General features: G+C 34.2%; 1 protein-coding gene across 1 annotated transcript; it reads right to left on the reverse strand.

Moving 5' to 3' along the window:
• Positions 1-2,621: 2,621 nt before the first annotated feature.
• Positions 2,622-15,573, reverse strand: LOC143566975 (lupeol synthase-like). Its single transcript, XM_077053513.1, has 17 exons — positions 15,475-15,573; positions 15,278-15,367; positions 14,987-15,187; positions 14,775-14,859; positions 13,706-13,872; positions 13,430-13,618; positions 13,237-13,350; positions 13,037-13,156; positions 12,831-12,953; positions 12,646-12,744; positions 12,491-12,547; positions 12,335-12,381; positions 12,090-12,233; positions 11,197-11,374; positions 11,031-11,111; positions 2,946-3,029; positions 2,622-2,834 (listed from the first exon to the last, which is right to left on the reverse strand). Exons 2-17 carry the CDS (start codon positions 15,338-15,340, stop codon positions 2,724-2,726), a joined length of 1,863 nt encoding a protein of 620 aa, XP_076909628.1. The 5' UTR covers positions 15,341-15,367; positions 15,475-15,573; the 3' UTR covers positions 2,622-2,723.
• Positions 15,574-19,869: the final 4,296 nt, after the last annotated feature.

A 19,869-nucleotide genomic window follows, 5' to 3' on the forward strand; every position in this document is an offset into this window, starting at 1 on the left:
GTGTTTTATTGTTTTTTAAAATAAGATCGCTAAAGTTAATTGATCACGAAATCTACTCCTTGAGCCTTTTATTTCCATTCTCAAAGCTACCATCATTTACTATGTACGATAACATGTATGAAGTGTACCTTCAAAGAAAACATTTTGAAGATTGGTGGATCTAGCATGCCGAGATGCACATCCATTATGTTCGTGAAGATATGCAAGTATCTTCACTAACATGCTACCTTAACATTTGTTCCAGGGCTTCATATCTAGGTTGAATGTTTGTACTATTACCACTCAAACAGGGAAGATTATAAGAATATATTTGTCTAGATTTTATTTATTTGTATTCATCTAAGTGCTTTATTCTTGGCCCATTAGTTGTAATATTTACCCTATATATTGGGTTTTTGTAACATCCCGTTTTCTAGTTTCGGTTAATAAATGATAATACGAGTTATTATGAGTCGGGCTAGTGTTGGATAAATGGATATAGGTTATGGACTTGGGTTATGAAGAAAAGAAGGAAAGACCATGGGGTTAAGCCCATGATCCATAAATATATAAACCTTTAATCACCCATTTAATTTCATTTCACACCTATTCCATACACCACCAAAACACACACTTAAGCTCTCTCTCTAATTTCTCTCCTTTCTCTAGCCGATCCAAGATAGAAACCGATCCTGATCCAAGGTAATGATAGTATGATATTGTATGAGCTTAAACCCGTTAGATATGGTCACGAAACGACGAGCCGACACCGTTAAACCGTTTAAGTCTCGAGATCCGTTGGAATCGGGTATAAACCGAACCTAAGATGAGCTTAGGGATCACCCTAGCTCATATCTGGATCGAACGGGACGAAAAACTGCGAAAAACGAGTCAAAACTCGTTTTTCCGGCGAATCCGCGGTTTTCCGGCGACAACGCCGGAAAGGCGGCGCCGGAAAAGGCAATACGAGGTTAAGAGATGTCAGAGAATGTTCTGACATTCTTTGACCTAACCCTATTCGTTAACGGGAAGTTAACGAATTAGAGGTAATTCGTTAGCGGTGAAGTTAACGAATTAAACGCAATTCGTCAAGCGATTCGTTAAGGATAAGGGGAAGAACTAGATGTGATCATTCATTAAAGGAGATAACAAATTGGAAGGTCCAATTCGTTACTTGGACTTATTCGTCATATGAACTGATTCGTTTATAAACCAGTTTGTTAAAGGGTTCAATTCGTTACAAGAACCAGTTCGCTAAGATAAGCCAATTCGTTATGAACCAGTAACGAATTAGAAGTTTGATAAATGATAAGAACAGTCCCTAGACTTAGTAAAGAATGAAATAATTACACAATAACCGTTGGACTTTGATAATATACAAAAGATACCTTTAAAGGTTATCGAGTAACGATTAACTAATCGGTAATGATCCAATGAAGTAAAACCGGCTTAGATATATGAGATCAATTAAGTAAATGATAAGAAGAGCTAGAGCCGTATTTAAAACATGTATGATTATACAGTTAGTCGTGCTCAGCTCAGGAAAGGATTAACTATAACCGGTGAACGTAATCGCGTTTAGGTGAGTTTCTAGTCCCACTTCTTTGTTATGTTTTCGGGGCTGTGTGCATACTCGATGTGATAGTTAATACACTTACCTTAAGTGGTAAGTGTATGCCTTATATGAATTATGTATGATGATTGCTTGACGGTGCATGAACGATCTTCGGATATTGCATGGGCCGTCAGGTGGTAGCTAAAGATATGAATGATATATATGATGTATGAATGATGTATGTATGAATCATGTATGATGTATGAATGATATATGTATGGTGGTTGGATATTGCACGTGTTATATGTATGATATGATGTATGAATGATATATGTATGGATATTGCACGTGTTATTAAGGCAAGTATGTAAAGGACAAGTATGTTACAGTAGCACAATATAAAGGGACCAGACCCTAATAATATCTGTGAGGATAGGGACCAGACCCTAATAATATATGTGAGGATAGGGACCAGACCCTAATAATATCTGTGAGGATAGGGACCAGACCCTTATAATATTTGTGATGGTAGGGACCAGACCCTAATAATATCTGTGATGTTGGGGACCAGACCCTTATAATATCTGTGAGGTCATAAGGCGGAAGGCTCTTTATATAGTATGGATATTTATGCAAGTAAAATAAAGTATGAATAATGTACACACCTTCGGGCATGTGCGCAAGTATGTGAACAGATTGTATGTCGTGTGATTAACTAAAACTCATTCAGCGTAGCTGACTTTTAGTATGCATGCAGGTGAGTAGATTGAGACAGCTTGCTTAAGGGGGAGCACATGACATGATCTTGAAGAAGCTGGCATCTCAAGAAAAGTTATGTTACTTTAAAGACAATATTTTATGATTAAATGTTTTGAATGCCCGTTAAGACAAGAATGGATGGGTATGTAATATAATGGTTTGAATGTTTTAATATTCCGCGAATGTTTTTATTAACTCTGATATTGTGAACTGTGTTTTTGAGTAAATCCAACGTTAAAGTAAGGCACCGGTAACGGAGCCCTACAGCTTTTTTTGGGTTAATGATATTATTCAAAAATTCAAACCATAATACTTTTAAAGTGTTGCTCTTAATCTCATTATTTTACATGTATGCTAGTGCTATTCATAAAGTCCCGTCAAATACAAGATCAATGTCCATAAAAAGAGAACATAAGTAATATAAAGAGTTTCATGCATAGTTGACGATGCGGCGGTATTCCCCAAGAGCCCATATTGGGAATATGTTTCGATATGATGAGTAATTGAGGGTGCAATTCTTCATAAAAACTCCTGTGATTTCCTGTAATTCAAAGATAAGATGTTTTCGGATCATAAAATGATATTTAGGCATATGATCAATTGCAAAATGTTTACAAAATTGAGGAATAACTAAAAAACATCATTGATAAACCTGCTGAGGGAAGTCCCCGTCTTCCATTTGTGAATTTATGAGGAGCCGGATTCCACGTTTTATAGGTGTATGATCAACTTTAGACTGGCCAAAATAAATAAAACTGATTGTATTTGGTTTCGACTATACACGAAAGAGAGAATAAAACAATAAACCCCAAAATTCAATTCTTATATATGAACTATATATCTCTTTAACATTCAGTTGTTATCAAGGTGCACAATAACCTTACAAATGAAAATCACAACATGATCGTACTAAATGTTACAATAACTGAAGGGATCTAGCCTAATGATACAAGTACCCCCTTTGTATTTAGGTATGAGGATTCTATTAATATAATAGGGGTTTTCAGTATATTTAACAGGTGTAGTTTAGGAACTGTTCAAAAGTAAATAAAAAAATAACAACCTTGTCTCCTGCTACACGTCTATGCCACTCCACCAAGTATCAACGTCACTTCTTCAGCCAAGTGATCTTTTCCAACATATTTTTGACGGATAAAAAATTTATTAACCAAATTTTAGAAAAGATATCGCTATGACTTTGAGTCTAATGACATGGTTAGGTAGTAACAGACAAGTAATTGATTAAAAATTGTTAATGTATATTAATTGTATTAAAACTTATATGTCACTATGTGGTTAAAGTATTCTTTCAACATTATTAAAGGGTCTTCAGGCGGGTAATATGGCATGGAAAAGTCCTCGTAAGATAGAAAGGCCTTCACGCAGCGGCGTAACTTTAAACAAGGGTAGGGTGTTCCCGGTTACGGTCGTTTTTTTCGCTTCGTCGGGCAAATTTTTGGTATTTTGTCCGAAACCTTTTTTAGATATTGAGCCCGGTCACCTCTCAATAACTTCAGTAACTGATAGGAATTGATATGGCTTGATTGTGATAGAATGGATTTAGAGAACATAATAGGAACAAAATATACATAACGATTGTAATACTGAAATGTAAAAGGAAAGTTACAAGATAATCTTGGACTATGCCCTTTCTCCATGCGTCACACATGAGCCTTAACGATATACACAAACTCAATCCTAACCTCACAATCCTTACCATCCATATAATACTTATACTACCCCATATTACACTTTAGCCACTTGTATTATTTTTCCTTTGCCTCCTTGAGAATACGTATACGTTAGTTTTCCATCATAGCTCATTCCCATCACTACTCCTCCATTCAAAACAGTCTTATCCTCAAGACTCGGATATCTTAACTAACTCCAAATCCAATTCAAAACAGTCTTATCCTCAAGACTCGGATTAGTTAACTAACTCCAAATCCAAGTGGAGGTCCACGTTGTTCTCAAGGTAACTTCAAGAAAGGAAACTAGCCGAAGAGTTTGGACGAGATATGAAGTTTGAGGGATATAAGGATCTGATGGTTTTTGCTAACAATGCAAAACTTAAACTTAGGAGGGAAGTGACCATGATGTTGAGTGACAAGGGATGTGGTGTACAAGAACATGCAATTGAACCATGGGAAAAAGAAGAAATTCATATAATCGGGCCGTAATAACACGGTAATTGACCAAAATCAAGGTATAACAGTGAAGGTTGGCGATGAGGATTGAAATAACAACCAAACAGTGTGCTATTCCCTTAAAACCTACTCTAAAAGGTGGAATGTAACCGACCATAATCTTTGGGGGTCTAGAATATTTCATGATGGAGACTGTAATAGTTAGATGTAGACCCAAAATCAAATTACAGAGTGCCATGATTGCAACAGAACCCTGGGTTATTAGTTGGGACACAATCACAAAAGGAATGGAGGGTATAGGAGGTGATACCTAAACTACAAGAAAAAGTCCAACATATGTTTATAGGAGGTTTGTGATATGTGGCATCCAGATTCAAGATGTAGGGTGCAATCCCTCCTTTGGGACACATACGTCGATCTTGATTTTGAACATCGAACACCGCTGTTTCCATCAGAAGTTATTTTGTCAGCGATGGAGGTTACTAAAACAAAATTACAGTGATTAAGAAGTTCTTGGAACCTAGGGATGGCAATAGGTCGGGTTTGGGCCGGGTATTGGTAATCCCATGCCCATACCCGATTGTAAAATCGTGTCCCATAATCGGCTCATTACCCGTCGGGTATTTGTTGGGTAATTACCCGTCGGGTATCGGGCATACCCGTTGGGAATTTCAAGTACATTGTTTTTAGTATTAAAATTAATTTATACCTTTATTCATACAACAATTATTACAACTTTAAATATAATACACTGCATATATATAAGTGTGACAATACATATATAATATCATTATACTGTTTATATGTATTTTTATATGTATGCTTCACAACCTATGAAATACGAAGAATTTTTCGGGTATATAGTTCGGGTAAACGGGTATGTGTTTTCGGGTAATCAGGCCAGGTATCATCTAATCTCATACCCGGCCCGTACCCACGAAAATTTTTAAATCCTAATCTCCTACCCGGCCCATACCCATCGGGTTTCGGGTATACCCGTCCCATTTGTTTCGGGTTTCGGCTAAACCCGTCGGGCTCGGGCTTTTTTGCCATCCCTATTGGAACCCCGAATCGACCAGCAAATTGTAGGGGTGTTCACGGTTCTGTTCGAAATCGTAAAACCACCCAAACCGGTCACCAGTTTGGTTTCACGGTTGGTTTTTTTATAGCTATTGGTCGGTCGGTTTTTAAATTTTCAAACCGTAACGAACAGTTTTGTTTACGTTTAAACCAAAAACTAACCGCATAAAACTGGATCGGGCCGTGTGATTTAGTTATTTAAATTTTTTAAAATTCAAATTATATATTTATATATGTATGTATTCAAATATATTACTACACATATTTATATTAAAATTTTTAAATGTATATTAGATATATTACTAAATACTTAACAGTAACAGTTAAGTAAAAGATGAGTGAAGCCCAAATGTATACAAATAATTTACTGGACACCTTGTGGGCATGTTGCTAGATTTGTGTTTTTCTTATATATGGACAACTTATGTTTAAACGTGTTAAATTCTTCGAAATTTTGACAACTCTACCGGAGATATATCATATGTTGATTTGGGTTTCTTGTATATAAACCCAACTCTAAACCGTGAAACCAAACCGTTACTAACGGTTTAGTTCGGTTCGGTTTAAGAGTGCTATGATTTGGTTTTGGTTTACAAAAATAAAATCCGTTAGAATCAGTTTGGTTCACGGTTTGACCTAAAAACCACGAAAACCAGACCGTAAACACCCCTAACAAATTGGGTGGGCATGCCCTTAAATAAATTTGACTTCGATAGCAACCCTAAATCAACAGATGGAAATACAGTTAGAAGCACTAGGATCAGAATGGAATGTCCTCCACCCTTGCGTAATGATTTAATAGTCATACCGGAGCTAGATCTTGAGATTATAGCCATAGTCTTCAATTGGTTTAACGGATATTTGACAAAAGAAACTAGAGTACATGGATTCAGCAGTTTAGAATCATAACCTAAAGAACGTGAATCTGTATGATTAGTCGACATCAAATGTCCATAGCTATGCAAGCGCTCTTTAGACCTGGAAGCGTGCGCCTCTAGTTGAGCTACTAGAGACGAAAGAGCACCAACCAAATCCCCGTCAAAAGCAGATATTGGATCATATCCTTATTGGAAACATATTTGGGATGAGAATAGGGAAGTACCTCACTGAAATTACCTCCCAAAACCAGTCTTTTTCTCTTGTTGTATCATCCAATTCATCACCACGTTTCGAAATTCGCTAGATTCACCACGATCAACCTCCAATGCTTTTAGTGTAGCTTTTAGTCTCATAAACATGAGATTGTAATTGTTGAATATATTGTTCATGAGCATCCAATTGAGAATTCTGATTCACCATGATCTCGGCAGATCAAGAGCAGGTCGGACCAATGATAGTAATTGATATGTATTGATTGTGATAGATTGGATTTAGGGAAGATAATAAGAACAAAATAGACCGAATGATTGTATTAATGACATGTAAAGGGAAAGTTACAAGATATTCCAGGGCTATGCCGTCTCTACATGCATCACACGGGAGCCTTAATGATATAAACAAACCCAATCCTAACCCCCACAAGCCATTCATCATACTACCCCTTCCCCGTATTACACTTCAGTCACTTGTAATATTTTCCCTTTGCCCCCTTAAGAATGCGTATATATTAATTACTTTTCTATCATAGCTCATTCCCATCAGTCACCCCTATGATTTAGTCTAAGCTTCGTCACTGCCTCCATGCATAATAGTATGGACTTCTCATAAGTCATAAGTTAGGCAAGCATTTTGGTTAATAGTATATATGTGTAGGACAAACTTGAGTAACCTAAATGATAGAAATTTAAACTAACTTTTTTTTGGCATGTATAATTCGAGCTGAAAAGAGCTTTGTAAAATGAAAGAAGTTTTATGAATGATATAGGTTCACAATTCTTTAAAGGCAAACTGGATTATAATCCTAACTTAATGAAGTTGGTCGATAATAATCCCAACTTTGAAAATAGTTGTTACTAGTCCCAACTTTCACACTATTTGTTTTCATTGAACATCCGGTAAAAAAAACTTAACGACGCTAAGTTTTTTCCAAATTTCAAACTGATATTTTAGGGTTTTTGATCAGAATGAGGATACGAGTCGATTGTTGTAAAAGTTACCTCCAAGCAGTGGTCCAAATGACTATAGGATGGTTAAATTCTGGTGTTTAAACTTTTAAAATTAACAAAAATCAAGTTGTTTGAAGCATCGTTTCAAGTTAAGATTTGCAACAATCAATTCGTATTATCATTTATATCAAAAGCCCTAAAACATCAATTTGAAATTTGAGAAAAGCTTAACGTCGTTAATTTTTTTAACAGGGGTCCAATGAAAACGAACGGTGTGAAAGTTGGGACCAGTGACAGTTCTTTTCAAAGTTGGGATTATTATCGGCCAACTGCTTTAAGTTGAGATTATTAAAATCCAAATTTTCTTCTTTAAATGGATTCGTTTTGATAAGAGGATAGGAAAAGGTATGTAATAGGATTACTGGCAATAACTTGGGTGGTTTTTATCTCGTGTTGATCAAAAATGCCAGGTGTATAGTTTGATGTAGACCTATAATTTAACCGAGCGTTTAGTGAACTGTTCAGAAGAGATTTCGTTTATATAATAAACGAACCAATATGAACAAAGGTTCCGTTTGTTCATTTATATTCGTGAACGTTCGTATATGTTTGTTCATTCATGTTTCGCTTGTGTTTGTTCACATATGTTCATTTATGTTCTTATATGATTGTGTTCATTTATGTTTGTATGTGTTCATTTAAGCATGTTCATATATGTTCAATTATGCTAATTTATGTTCGTAAACTATTGGTTTGATTTTAAAGGGGTATTGGTTTTTAATACTTCAGACTTTTATCCGTTGGTTAATACCACTCCCAACTTTTAATTTGTTACTCGTCACTCCCAACTTTCACTCTATTTGTTTCTGACACTCCCAAACTTAACGGACCCTAACTCCGTTAGTTTTCTTGCTGACGTGGCTTTGTTCTTGCTGACATTACATTGATCTTGGTGACGTGGATTTGTCTTTGCCAAAGGTGTTTTGTTGCACCACCACAACCCACCATTACTACCCACCACTACCCATCTTACTTCTCCATTTCCATAGCTTCAAACAAACATCCCATTCTCTATATAAACCAAGAACACACCTCTATCCAGGGGCGGACCCACATAGGTCCGATCGGGGTCCCGGGACACCGATGTTTTTTAAAAATTACTTAGAGACGGTATATTAAATTTTGTAAGGACCCCATAAAAATTAATACTTGGAATCCATACTATTAAGATTGAACTGGTACAGTGGAAAGTCTCTTGTTTTACTTGTGAGAGGTTGTAGGTTCAAGCCCCACCATACTCCTTTTTTGTTGTTTTTTTAATATCCTAGTCTTAGTTATTCAATTAGGGTATTTGTGCTTTTTGTTAGTTTCTCTCATATAGTCATTATCACCATGCAACATATATAATGTTAACATGGATTTTGCATATTCTTTTATTATTTACCTTGTGTATGTATATTATAATTAATCATTTATTTGTGTTAGAGTTATTTTTTCATGTTTTGGTCAATTATGTAAGACCATATATATAGATTATGTTCATGTTTTTCGGGTATGAATTAAAAGTGTATGTTTCATCTAGTTTGTAATTTAGATTCTTTCTACTTACTCGTTTCCAATGACACCATAGTTCCGTGTTTTATTGTGTTCCTCGCCTCGACCCGACCCGAATAACGACCGACCCGAAAAATTTTGTAAACCGGAAAAATTGGGACCCCATTGACAAAAAATCCTGGGTCCGCCACTGCCTCTATCATCATTATTGCTCTTCAGAGAACACACTACCTAGCTGCGATCATAATCAACTAGCTAATAGCCAGAACCACTGTCGTCAACAACTCAACACCGGAGTACCACCATCAAAACCAAATACACCCGAATTCATTACAATCCCTACCATAACCCTGTAGAATCCGACAATTCCTCTTGTTTTCAAATCAACCTTCATCGCTGTCCTTTTCCCTTACTCAAAATCGGTCACCTATGCTATCATTTTACCATCGCTGCCGTCGATTCTTCCGGCCAAGCTCCATTATCATCGATTCGTAACCAAGTCGAGGTAATAATACCATCATCACTCTAGTCGTTTTCATTTACCGAATAAAAGCCCTAAAGTCCTGACTATTAATTTGAATATCTGAAATTAATTTAAAGGAAAATGGGATGGTTCCTAGGGTTAATACATGAAGAAGATGAAGTTTTGTTTTAATTTGTTTTAAGTTTGTGACCAACAAAAATGGGAAAGAAAGGGAGACAGTGGTGGAGGGTGGTGATTATGGTGGGATGTGATGTTAGATGATGATGATGATGATGGTAAGATTATTGTAAGTTCTTTATTAAAAAAAGGTTCATGGTGGAGGTTATAAGGGCCAGTGGGGTTGGGTAGTGGTGTGGGTCCCGCTTTTTTATTATAATTTCATTAGAAAATGCCACATCATCAGCTGAAACAATGCCACATCAGCAAGAAAACAAACGGAGTTAGAGTTCGTTAAGTTCGAGAGTGATAGAAACAAACAGGGTAAAAGTTGGGAGTGTTGGATAACAAATCGAAAGTTGGGAGTGATATCTACCAACAAGTTAAAGTTGGGAGTATTAAAAACCAATACTCCATTTTAAATAAACAGGCATAAACGAACACGGGCATGTTCATTTTCAAAACAAATGAGCATGAACACCAAATATTTGTTTGATTAAGTGTTTGTGTTTGTGTGTGTGTCCATGTTCATTTGAAGTTAGATGAACAAACATGTAAAAACTCTTGTTTGTGTTCGTTCGGTTCATTTACAAACTTAGTTTGGTGATGCAAAAGTGCGATATTTATAATGAAGCGTTTTGAAGAATTACAAATATTGAAATTTAAAGCTTTTATATTTTATATTAAACTTATCCGTAAGCTAGTCCGTGTGGATACATCTCTGGCTATTTGACAAGACCAGAGAGGACATTGTCGAATAGTGAATTGCTTTAAATGTATTTTTATTAAATTCACAGTTTTTTTCTTTTGTGAAGTTTTGAATTTGTAATGGTCACGAATTATGAGATGGTATTAAACGCCTTCCGTAATGTTTGTTGTGTGTAAACCAGTTTATAACATGTCCAGGTTTCGAGGTGTTAAAACGGCTTGTGCTGACTTGAACCCATTTTGATAGAAAACCCAAGTTAATACATTACTCAATTAACAATAAAATTTCATTAAAGTCCGTCATTATATATGTTGTGGTTTTGGTTGTTTTAACTGATTTTCCCAATATTCTAATTTTAAGTTTATAAGGGATTTTTAATGTACAATAACGATTTTCCAATAATTTTTCTTCCATTTAAGGTTTCTGGTAGGCAAGTTAACCACTTGAAAATGTCTAGAATATTGTAAATTAAATAGAGTTTCTACACATTCCCTCCAAAAAAATCTAGATTTGTAGCCAAGTTGTGATGAGTTGACCTTATAATTAAACAAGCATAACGAACCTGTCCGGCTTTTATAAGTGATATTAAAGCCCATGATGTCTGAACTAAATTCGATCGATTTCCATCCAAATTTGTATATTCCTATATCAAACAAGAGATACAAGACATTAGACCAACTATTTGTTAAATAAACCCGGCCTACAAGTTTCTATCATCCCATTCTTACCTTATTTGCACTCGAAAGATAACTCTCTCCCCATCCACCATCAGGAAGTTGTTTGGATAGCAGAAATTCACACGCTTTTCGAAGGGTGAGACTGTTATTAAGGGTCTCACCGCAAGCTACTAGTGCATCGACAGCGAACCATGTACCATAGGTGTAACATATTCCCCAGCAACCATACCTACACAGATTTCAAGCTTACATGTCAATATTTTAAACTTCATGTGCAAATTAGCTAGTTTCCAATCTTAACTGAGCTAAAAATTAAGGGTTGATAAACTAATATAACAATAAGAACGACCTCACCATGCATACGCAATATATAGTACGAGTATACGGCTATATGGCCTAATTACTTCTTGTACTTCCAATGAGTGAGGGATAGTCAAATAATTTGATACGGAGTTGAACAAAGGGTTAGACGACCCCTACTTGGACAATCTAGACAATGATAAACTAGACAGAAAGCGCCCCAACATATAGAAAAACATAACTTGGGCTACCAGTGGGCAGTGGAGTTACAAATCAATCATTAAGTAGTGGACGGAAAGGTCTTGTGGAGCCGGATAACAAACGACAATAGGCAGTTCGGCAACAATCAGACTTAAATTCCATCATCTACAGCTCCGATTTGTCATTAAAGATTTGCCTCCGGTTTTAAGTCATGTCTAATTTTATCCTTATTTAATTTGAGACATGAATATCACTAATTGAGTTAACTTACATGGTTATTTATGTATTTAATCTCATAAATTAAGTATGTTTTCAATTTCGATGATTTAGCATTATTTGTCAAATTTAAAAGATAAAGTACGTTTTTTCCTTGGAATTTGTTTTTGTTTATCTTTTGTGCTTCCACTCTGCATCATACTCGAATTGAAAGAAGACACGCTTACCATGAACCATCAGGGTTTCGTGTGTCATGAATGTACTTCAGAGCCCTTGAAATGCAATTTTCGATCTCCTTCGTTCTATGCCCGGGGTGCAACTTCTTGAAGAGTGCCAAACCTTGGATGGCAGATGATGTGCATTCCACATACCTGCAACAACAATAGATTTAGTAAATTCTTTATTTTAGAGAAACAAAAACCATTTAAACATGATGAGCATTAACACAAAATAATTTAGGTGCGAATCATACTCTCTTTCTATCAACACGTCTTCAAAAAACTCTGTTGGATTGAACTTCTGTAATTTATAATTAACATACAATGTAGTTACGATTTATTTTTGGCATGCTAGTTTTGTTTTGTGTTTTCACTAAATATAGAGTTTCAAATAAGAAAAAATTAAGTACCTCCAGCCAAGAATATGCTCTCTTTGGTTCCCAAGCTGGAAATCCACCATTTTCACTCTACATTTAATTTACAGAACATTACATCAGAGTAATATCCCAAACGTTGAATTAATATTGAACAATGCCAATATAACAGAACAATGTTGATGACATACCTGCAATGAAAGAATAACATTGACAGCATCGTAGAGACACTCAGTTTCAAGTTTCTCACCAACAAGTTCTTGGCTCATTTCTGAATATAAAAGTGCAACCTATAAAACAAACATCAATTTTAAAGAAGATAGATTATGGTATCATTATCAAAAAGCATTAGTACTTATTACAACTAAACAAGAACCTTCAAGCCTTCCGCTGTACAATCTGAAACTTGCCAACCGTGGTCTTGAATGGGAAAGGTCCAAGCACCTTTGGAAGTGTGTCTGTACATTTTACTGAAATCTCCAGGGGGGTTATCGCGAACCTGAAAACATTTAATACGTATACACAGTTTAATTTGTATAACCCTTTATATTTTTTTAAGAAGCTTTATTCTTGTTGTCATACCTGTGAGGATTTCACAAAGTCATGTGCTTTTTTAAGAGTTGGTCCGTATTCTTCTGTTAGATTACTTGACATAATCGCCTGAATAGCAAAGGCCGCATCCCACATTTGACAGCCAAAACTCTGAAAAATCAACTGCTTAACAAAAAATTTAAAAATAGCACATGAATGAATGACCAAATTTGGTAATAAGTGACTAAAACCTGCATTTTCATTCCATCTTCGGCAACCCAAAAATAGTCTGGTATTCTTGCAAGATGATGCTTATATGCATCCCCATTCGGATCTTCCACCCAAGTCGCAATCAAGCATACAACCTAGTAAAATTAATTTTTGCTTGTTAAAGTTGTGACAACTGAAATAGGTTATGTTTTTCTCATGGAAACAAATTAAAACCTTTTCCACACATCCAATGCAAAGATATCTACTACTCTGATCTTCATAGTGAACATGCTCCATTGCGACTTTTAAGGCCTTTTCTCGTAATTTCGAAAAGGGCCAACGTGCTAAGATCGGTTCAGCAACATTATGAAGAACGCCCCATACCATATCCTGAACAAGAGGATGCGGATAGTAGAGATCTTCCTGAAATACATCATCCACATGATATATATTTGGCATATTTTGTTAGATTGAAATGAGAAATCTGAGCCTTTTCAGGATAAATTAAACCTTCGCACAACTATTTCGTGCTTTATTCCAAATAATGTCTTCATACGGCTCTCTATAAATCTCTTGCCTTAGCGCTTTAACCAAACTAGTTATTCTTCCCACAAATCTTTTGCCATATAAGTATGACATTGGCATGTAAACCAAGCGACAATAACATAACATTTTGCCTGTGTGTTTTACATCAATGACATTATTAGTTGAATTTTATTGAGATTAAATATAGTACAAAGAGAAATATTAAAACTTAGCCTAGACTAATATAGGACAGGGAGAAGATATTGACATAGTATGACATTGATGTTTCTTTTCTCACTCAAAGCATAACAAGACAATGCATATACATGGTAATTAACCACATGCACTTTGGCAATACCCATTACTTAACAATTAACAATCACCACATGATAATAATAAACTACAGAAATACTAATTATTAATTAATATTATGATAAACTACATAAATACTAATTATTATTTAATATTATGACGCTTAATATTCTAACATGCCGTCTAGCTAAACGTGATTTAGATTCGATGTTTAGCTTGAAAAAAAAAAGAGTGCAACAAAAAACAACCATGATAAGTTGACTCAAAGTTGGGAATAAAATGTGAATGATCTTGTCATTGAGCTTTCACCTTTTTTCCTGTCCATTATTCTTCATACGTCTTCTTTTACATTGCAGACTAGTGTTGTATTTTATGGTTCCGGTCATTAAAGTTTCGGGTCAGTACTTATTCAAACAAACTGAAATGATTCAGTCACCTTTAGCGTTTGAATCCATATGTCCCCATATTGATATTAAAATTTACAGAAATTAGAAACTAGCTTACAATAATCTAGGCTCTGGAGGTCTTGTGACATAATATGTAATTAATGTTAATGTATGATAGCAATATGTCAATATTCAATTACCCATTACATTAAAATTAGCTATCAATATATGGTAATAATAAACCACAGAAATGCTACTTTAACTAATGTTATGATGCTTAATATTCTTAACAATTAAGTAATACCAACGAGAAAAATTATCCAAGAAAGAGGTCGCAAGATATAAAAGAAACTAACCTGGATGAATCGGGAAAAATTTAGGGAGGAGCCAAAATTCAGGTGGCATAGGGTTACAACCTGACCACTCGTATACTCCAAGTACCTACAAAGGCACAAATGATATTGGATATATATCTTCTAAAACGTTGCAGTTGACATACATATATAAACTATGTTAATGTAACAAAAGCGAAAACAATGTGCAATCATCATAAGCCAAAGAAACGGACAGTAAGCCAAATCTTCCCCCACGAAGGAGTCCCAATTGCACCACCATGGTCAAGGATCCATTTACGACCTTTAACCACCGCCATGTTCTCTGCACTACTATCGGCTTCTTCTCCAAGCAATCTCAAGGTGATGTAACTAAGTACGGATCCAAACATTGTGCTGTGACCCTCAATATGTAATCCCCAACCTCCATCTTCATTCTGTTACAAAAAGTCGAAATCAAAACAAAACCGAATGGAATATAAAATCATAACATATACTTCAAAAGTATACAAAAATCTTTATAGTACCTGATGGTTATATATGTAGCGTTTAATTTCCAGTTGATGTGCAGGTGTTAGAATTGCAGTCATGTCTCCTGTCACATATAGTGCTATCACCTGTGTATATATACACATATTACTAAATCAGGCAAATATTATATACTTGGGTAACATAGATGCATATTATTATTAGCGTGTACGATTAATGATCCTAACGTTGTTACCAGTGGAGGAAGGAAGAACAAAGGGCCAGCAGATTCAGCAGGCCAATGGCCATCATGGGCCTGGATAGTGGAGTAGAAGCTAATGGCTTTTCTGAGTGTAATTGTGACTGCTTCATTTGTTACCTCGTCTGTTTCTTCCAATTTTATTGCTTCTGGTATTTCTTTAACTGGATTCTCCTTTTTTAACTGAGTTCACAAACAGATAGAAAGTATTGAAATAAGATAAAAAAAATGACATTTTTTTTGGAGGAAAGTATAGTGGGCGAAATAATAGCCAATGTTTGGAAATTCGGACTGGACTAGCTGGTAAATGCAGTTGAACCGGGATCGGTGTCATCAGCAATGTGAGTTTAATTTGATAACCAAACCATGCATGAAGACTAGTAATAAACCATGCAACAACTTTTGTGGTGACTTGTATGGATTTAACTTTACCAGCTTTGAGTTACAATTTGTAACAATTCAATTATTAAAGGTAAATTGGTTTTAAATAATCTTAACTACATCTTATTAGAAAGACTTTCTCCTGTAATGAATAGAATAGGCCCGAGAGCTATGAAAACAAATAACAATCTTAGTTTAACACTTTGCAAGTGAGAGTTCTAACTAAAGGTTTATTTGTTTCCCACAATCCATGACTAACGGATGGTTAACTCCGTCAGTCCGATGGGCACGCTTTGTTGTCAAAAATTTGATCATGTGACAGCTTACTAGAAACCAGCACCACCCATCCAACTTTTTTTCCAGCCGCACCACGCCGGAAACCTGCAACTCATACAATCTATTGCGAAGACAAATTCAGCTGTGTTTTGTTTAGTTTTGACCTAATAATCAACACACTCATTTTTTCAGTAGTGTTTTGTTTATATTCAAAGAGTTAAATGAATAATTCTTCTTTCAATTTTGATTCAATGAATTTGTGAATTGGTAGAACATAGAGTTGTTGATATTAGGTTATGGGATTTGATTTGTTAATTGAGGCCAACCTGTTTATTGATCTTGATTTTATCAATTTTATCGATCTGGATTTCAACGATTCTTAGCAGATTTTCCGATTGAATTCACAAATCGATGGATTATACTATTCTTGAAATTAGGCTTAGGGTTTGATTTGTAAATTTAGGTGTTTTTGTTTATTGATCTTAATTTCATGATTAATGTGTAGTTCAGTAGTTGTCTAATTTTGTGGTCAAATACTTTCAATTTGTTCTTAACAACAGTATTGATTTGAAATTGAACATACACAAATCTGTAAAGGCCTAACTGGCAAGACCATAAATCTTACGTTCTGTTCTTGAGTTTTTTTAAAGGAGGGAAAAGAAAGAAAAAACTAACTATAGTTAAAAAATGGGTGTTCTTGAGTTTTTTTAGGATGGAAAGGAAAGGAGTAGGAGTTGGGAGGGATTATATTAATGTATTTTCCCAATAAGTTATCCTCTAAAAAATGGGATGATTACTAATTATAACTACTTTTAACATAGTTATCCGTTCTTTCCTCTAATTTCCTTCCAACTCAATAACACACCTAATTAAAAAAAATTCCATTCCCTTCCCTTTCTTATCCTTCCATCTCATTTCATTTTCTTTCCTTAGTTAAAAAACTCAAGAACAAGGCGTTAAGGTCCAAAGCTCTGGCACTATCAATAATGTCAGAGCCAAGATCCAAGACAAGGAAGGAATTCCATCGGAATAGGGGAGGTTGATCTTTGCCGGTATAAACAACTTGAAGATGTCTAGACTTTGGCCGACTACAACATCTAATAAGAATCCACTCTTCACGTGGTCGTCCGTCTCCATAGTACTGGTATGCAGATTTTCCGACAAGGTGCGGCCTGAGAAGAATGTGGATGGGTGGTGGTGGTGGTGAGACAAATGCCATGTAATCAAGTTTTTTATAACAAAGTGTGTCACGTAAACATCAGAGACTAACGAAGCTAACCATATATTAGTAGAGGATCGTTGAAAACAAATACGTATTTAGTTTGGACCACCGCTAGCCAAATGTTAAATTGAAACTGTTATAATATGGCATAGTATGGATTATTTAAAACCAATTTACCATTATTATATATAAGGGTAAGGTTAAAATACAAACTAAAATAAAAATGTGAAGTTGAGAAGGAATCTAATCTATTGATCTTAAATTTGGATGATGTAGATTAATTTAAGAATAAAAATTTATGATAATGACATAAATGTAATAACCCAATTATGATGAGTTTTTCTCTCAATATGCAAGAAATATGTCAATTTCTCCATCATTTTAGAACGTCTATAATTTTTCATGCGACATTTTTTTAGAAACTTTTTTTTACCATAAAAACAAGTGTTTTTTTTATCTTTCAATGATTATCATATTGTTATATAAAAATAAAAAAAGTTAGTATGTTTTTTGTATTGTGTTATTTGGTTGTCCATTGTGTTTTTTAATTGCGTTTTTCTATGCATTTTGTTATAGATTTTGGTTATTGTGTTTTTCAATTGGTACTCATATTAAAGAAAAAAATTAAAACAAAGATTACGTCATTGTGTCTTTATGCTCAACATTTGTCTTTCTACTTATTATTGTGTTTTATTTATTGTGCTTAACATTCACTTAAGTTGAGAAAATTAGTATTATGTTCATTGTGTATTACGTTCATGTCATTGTGTAATAGTAGATTCCATTGTGATTTACGTTTCAGGTCATTGTGTTATATGTATTTACCATTATATCTTACGTTTCAGGTCATTGTGTTATATGTATTCATTATTGTGTTTTATGTTTCAGTTTATTGTGTAATATGTATTCATCATTGTGTTTTATGTATTAGATAATTTGTTGGTATTTTTCATTATATCTACATATTATTACACAACAGTGTTATTAATATTTATTTAAAAAAACATAATGATCAGTTGAAAGACACAATGGCGAAAAAACACATTGAAAAACAGAAAGACACAATGATGAAAAAGACATAATGGTAAGCAAAAATACACAACAACGTAATTTTTTTATTTTTATATAACATAATCATACTCATATTAAAGATAAAAAACGCTTGTTATTATTGTGAATTTTATTTTTTGTGACGTGGATAAATAAATTTTTAGACATCCGAAAGTGACTCATAAAAGTCTTCGGGTTCTTCTATCTCGGCGAGTCGTTGAAGTAATTCGCCATCAACTGGTCGTTGGCGAAAATACGGTATCGTTCAATATATGTTCTTTTTGAAAGGGGGGGGGGGGGAGCTAATAGAATTCATATAACTTTTCGCAAGCACAATCGCACTCGTAACCGCCTCTTTATCCGCGTCGTCTTCGGCTTGTCGGTCGGGCCGAAAAGTTGGTTATATATAAAAGTGGGAGAATCCATAGATTAGGTTTTATAGAGAATTTGGTGTGAGAAAATATAAAGTTTAATAAATAAAGGTTTATATATTTGGTGAGTTTTGATTGGGGATGAAGATGATTATATATAAAAAAACTGTTTTAAAACAAACGGTAATATGACCGTTTTTCAACGGTCAGTTGTTGAAAATGTTTAAAAGTTTTTGCAACGTAAGAGTTCTGTAAAAAACGCCAGTGACGGATCCAGAAAATATTTTCACAGGGGTCGAAACTATTCAAGTGTCTGATATGTATGCTAAATATTAAAATATTTTTGTCTCTATTTGGGTTGGTTCGGGTTAGGGTCGGGTCAGGTCACATAATAAATAGATAGGACCAAGTTAATTTCTATTACACAACACAAATACGTCAATTGTTTGAATTTAATAATAAAGATACAATATAGTTTTAGTTATCTATGAGTTTTGTTTTTTAACATGTCTACAAAAATGTGTGTATATATATATATATATAGAGGATTAATATTATTACAGAACTCTTAAATTATTTAAGAATTTGAAGGAACCCTTGAAAATTAATGTTTCTTACAAATTTTTTTGTAAGTTGGTGTTATTGGAGTGTAGTTTTATCATTTTTTATATTTATAATTACGATTACAATTAAGAAAATTAGTTTTTACACATATCTAAACTTTTTTCTGCATATATGTAAATTTGTTATTACATAAATTTTACACATATATAAACTTGTGATTTATATATATAATAATAAATTTATATATAAAATATGGTAAAACTAGTCTTAAACAATGTTAATATATGAACAAAATTAAAAAAATGTTTCTTTCTTATGAGTTCCTAGAAATTCTTAACTTTTTTGAAGTTCTCAAATGATACTAACCCTATATATATATATATGATTGATTTTTTAGAACCACTTTAAGTTTTAAGAACTCGAAAGAACTCAACGTAACAAGTTTTTTTTTTGAACTTTTTTTATACATATATAATACGTAAGTGTAAGTAACGTAAAAAAAATTATAATATTTTTTTACACACCGAA

This window comes from Bidens hawaiensis, unplaced genomic scaffold, assembly GCF_021521415.1.
Source record: "Bidens hawaiensis isolate Kalapana, Puna unplaced genomic scaffold, B.hawaiensis_p1.1 tig00023156_1, whole genome shotgun sequence".
NCBI classification, from domain to species: domain Eukaryota; kingdom Viridiplantae; phylum Streptophyta; class Magnoliopsida; order Asterales; family Asteraceae; genus Bidens; species Bidens hawaiensis.

Bases quoted from the DNA above. Each gene is read 5' to 3' on its own strand.
- LOC143566975 (XM_077053513.1), bottom strand. From the start codon at position 15,340: ATGACTGCAATTCTAACACCTGCACATCAACTGGAAATTAAACGCTAC. The intron at 12,234-12,334 runs GTATGATTCGCA...TTGTTGTTGCAG, and splicing joins GACGTGTTGATAGAAAGAGA to GTATGTGGAATGCACATCAT. The intron at 11,112-11,196 runs GTAAGAATGGGA...TGTTTGATATAG, and splicing joins ATCTTTCGAGTGCAAATAAG to GAATATACAAATTTGGATGG.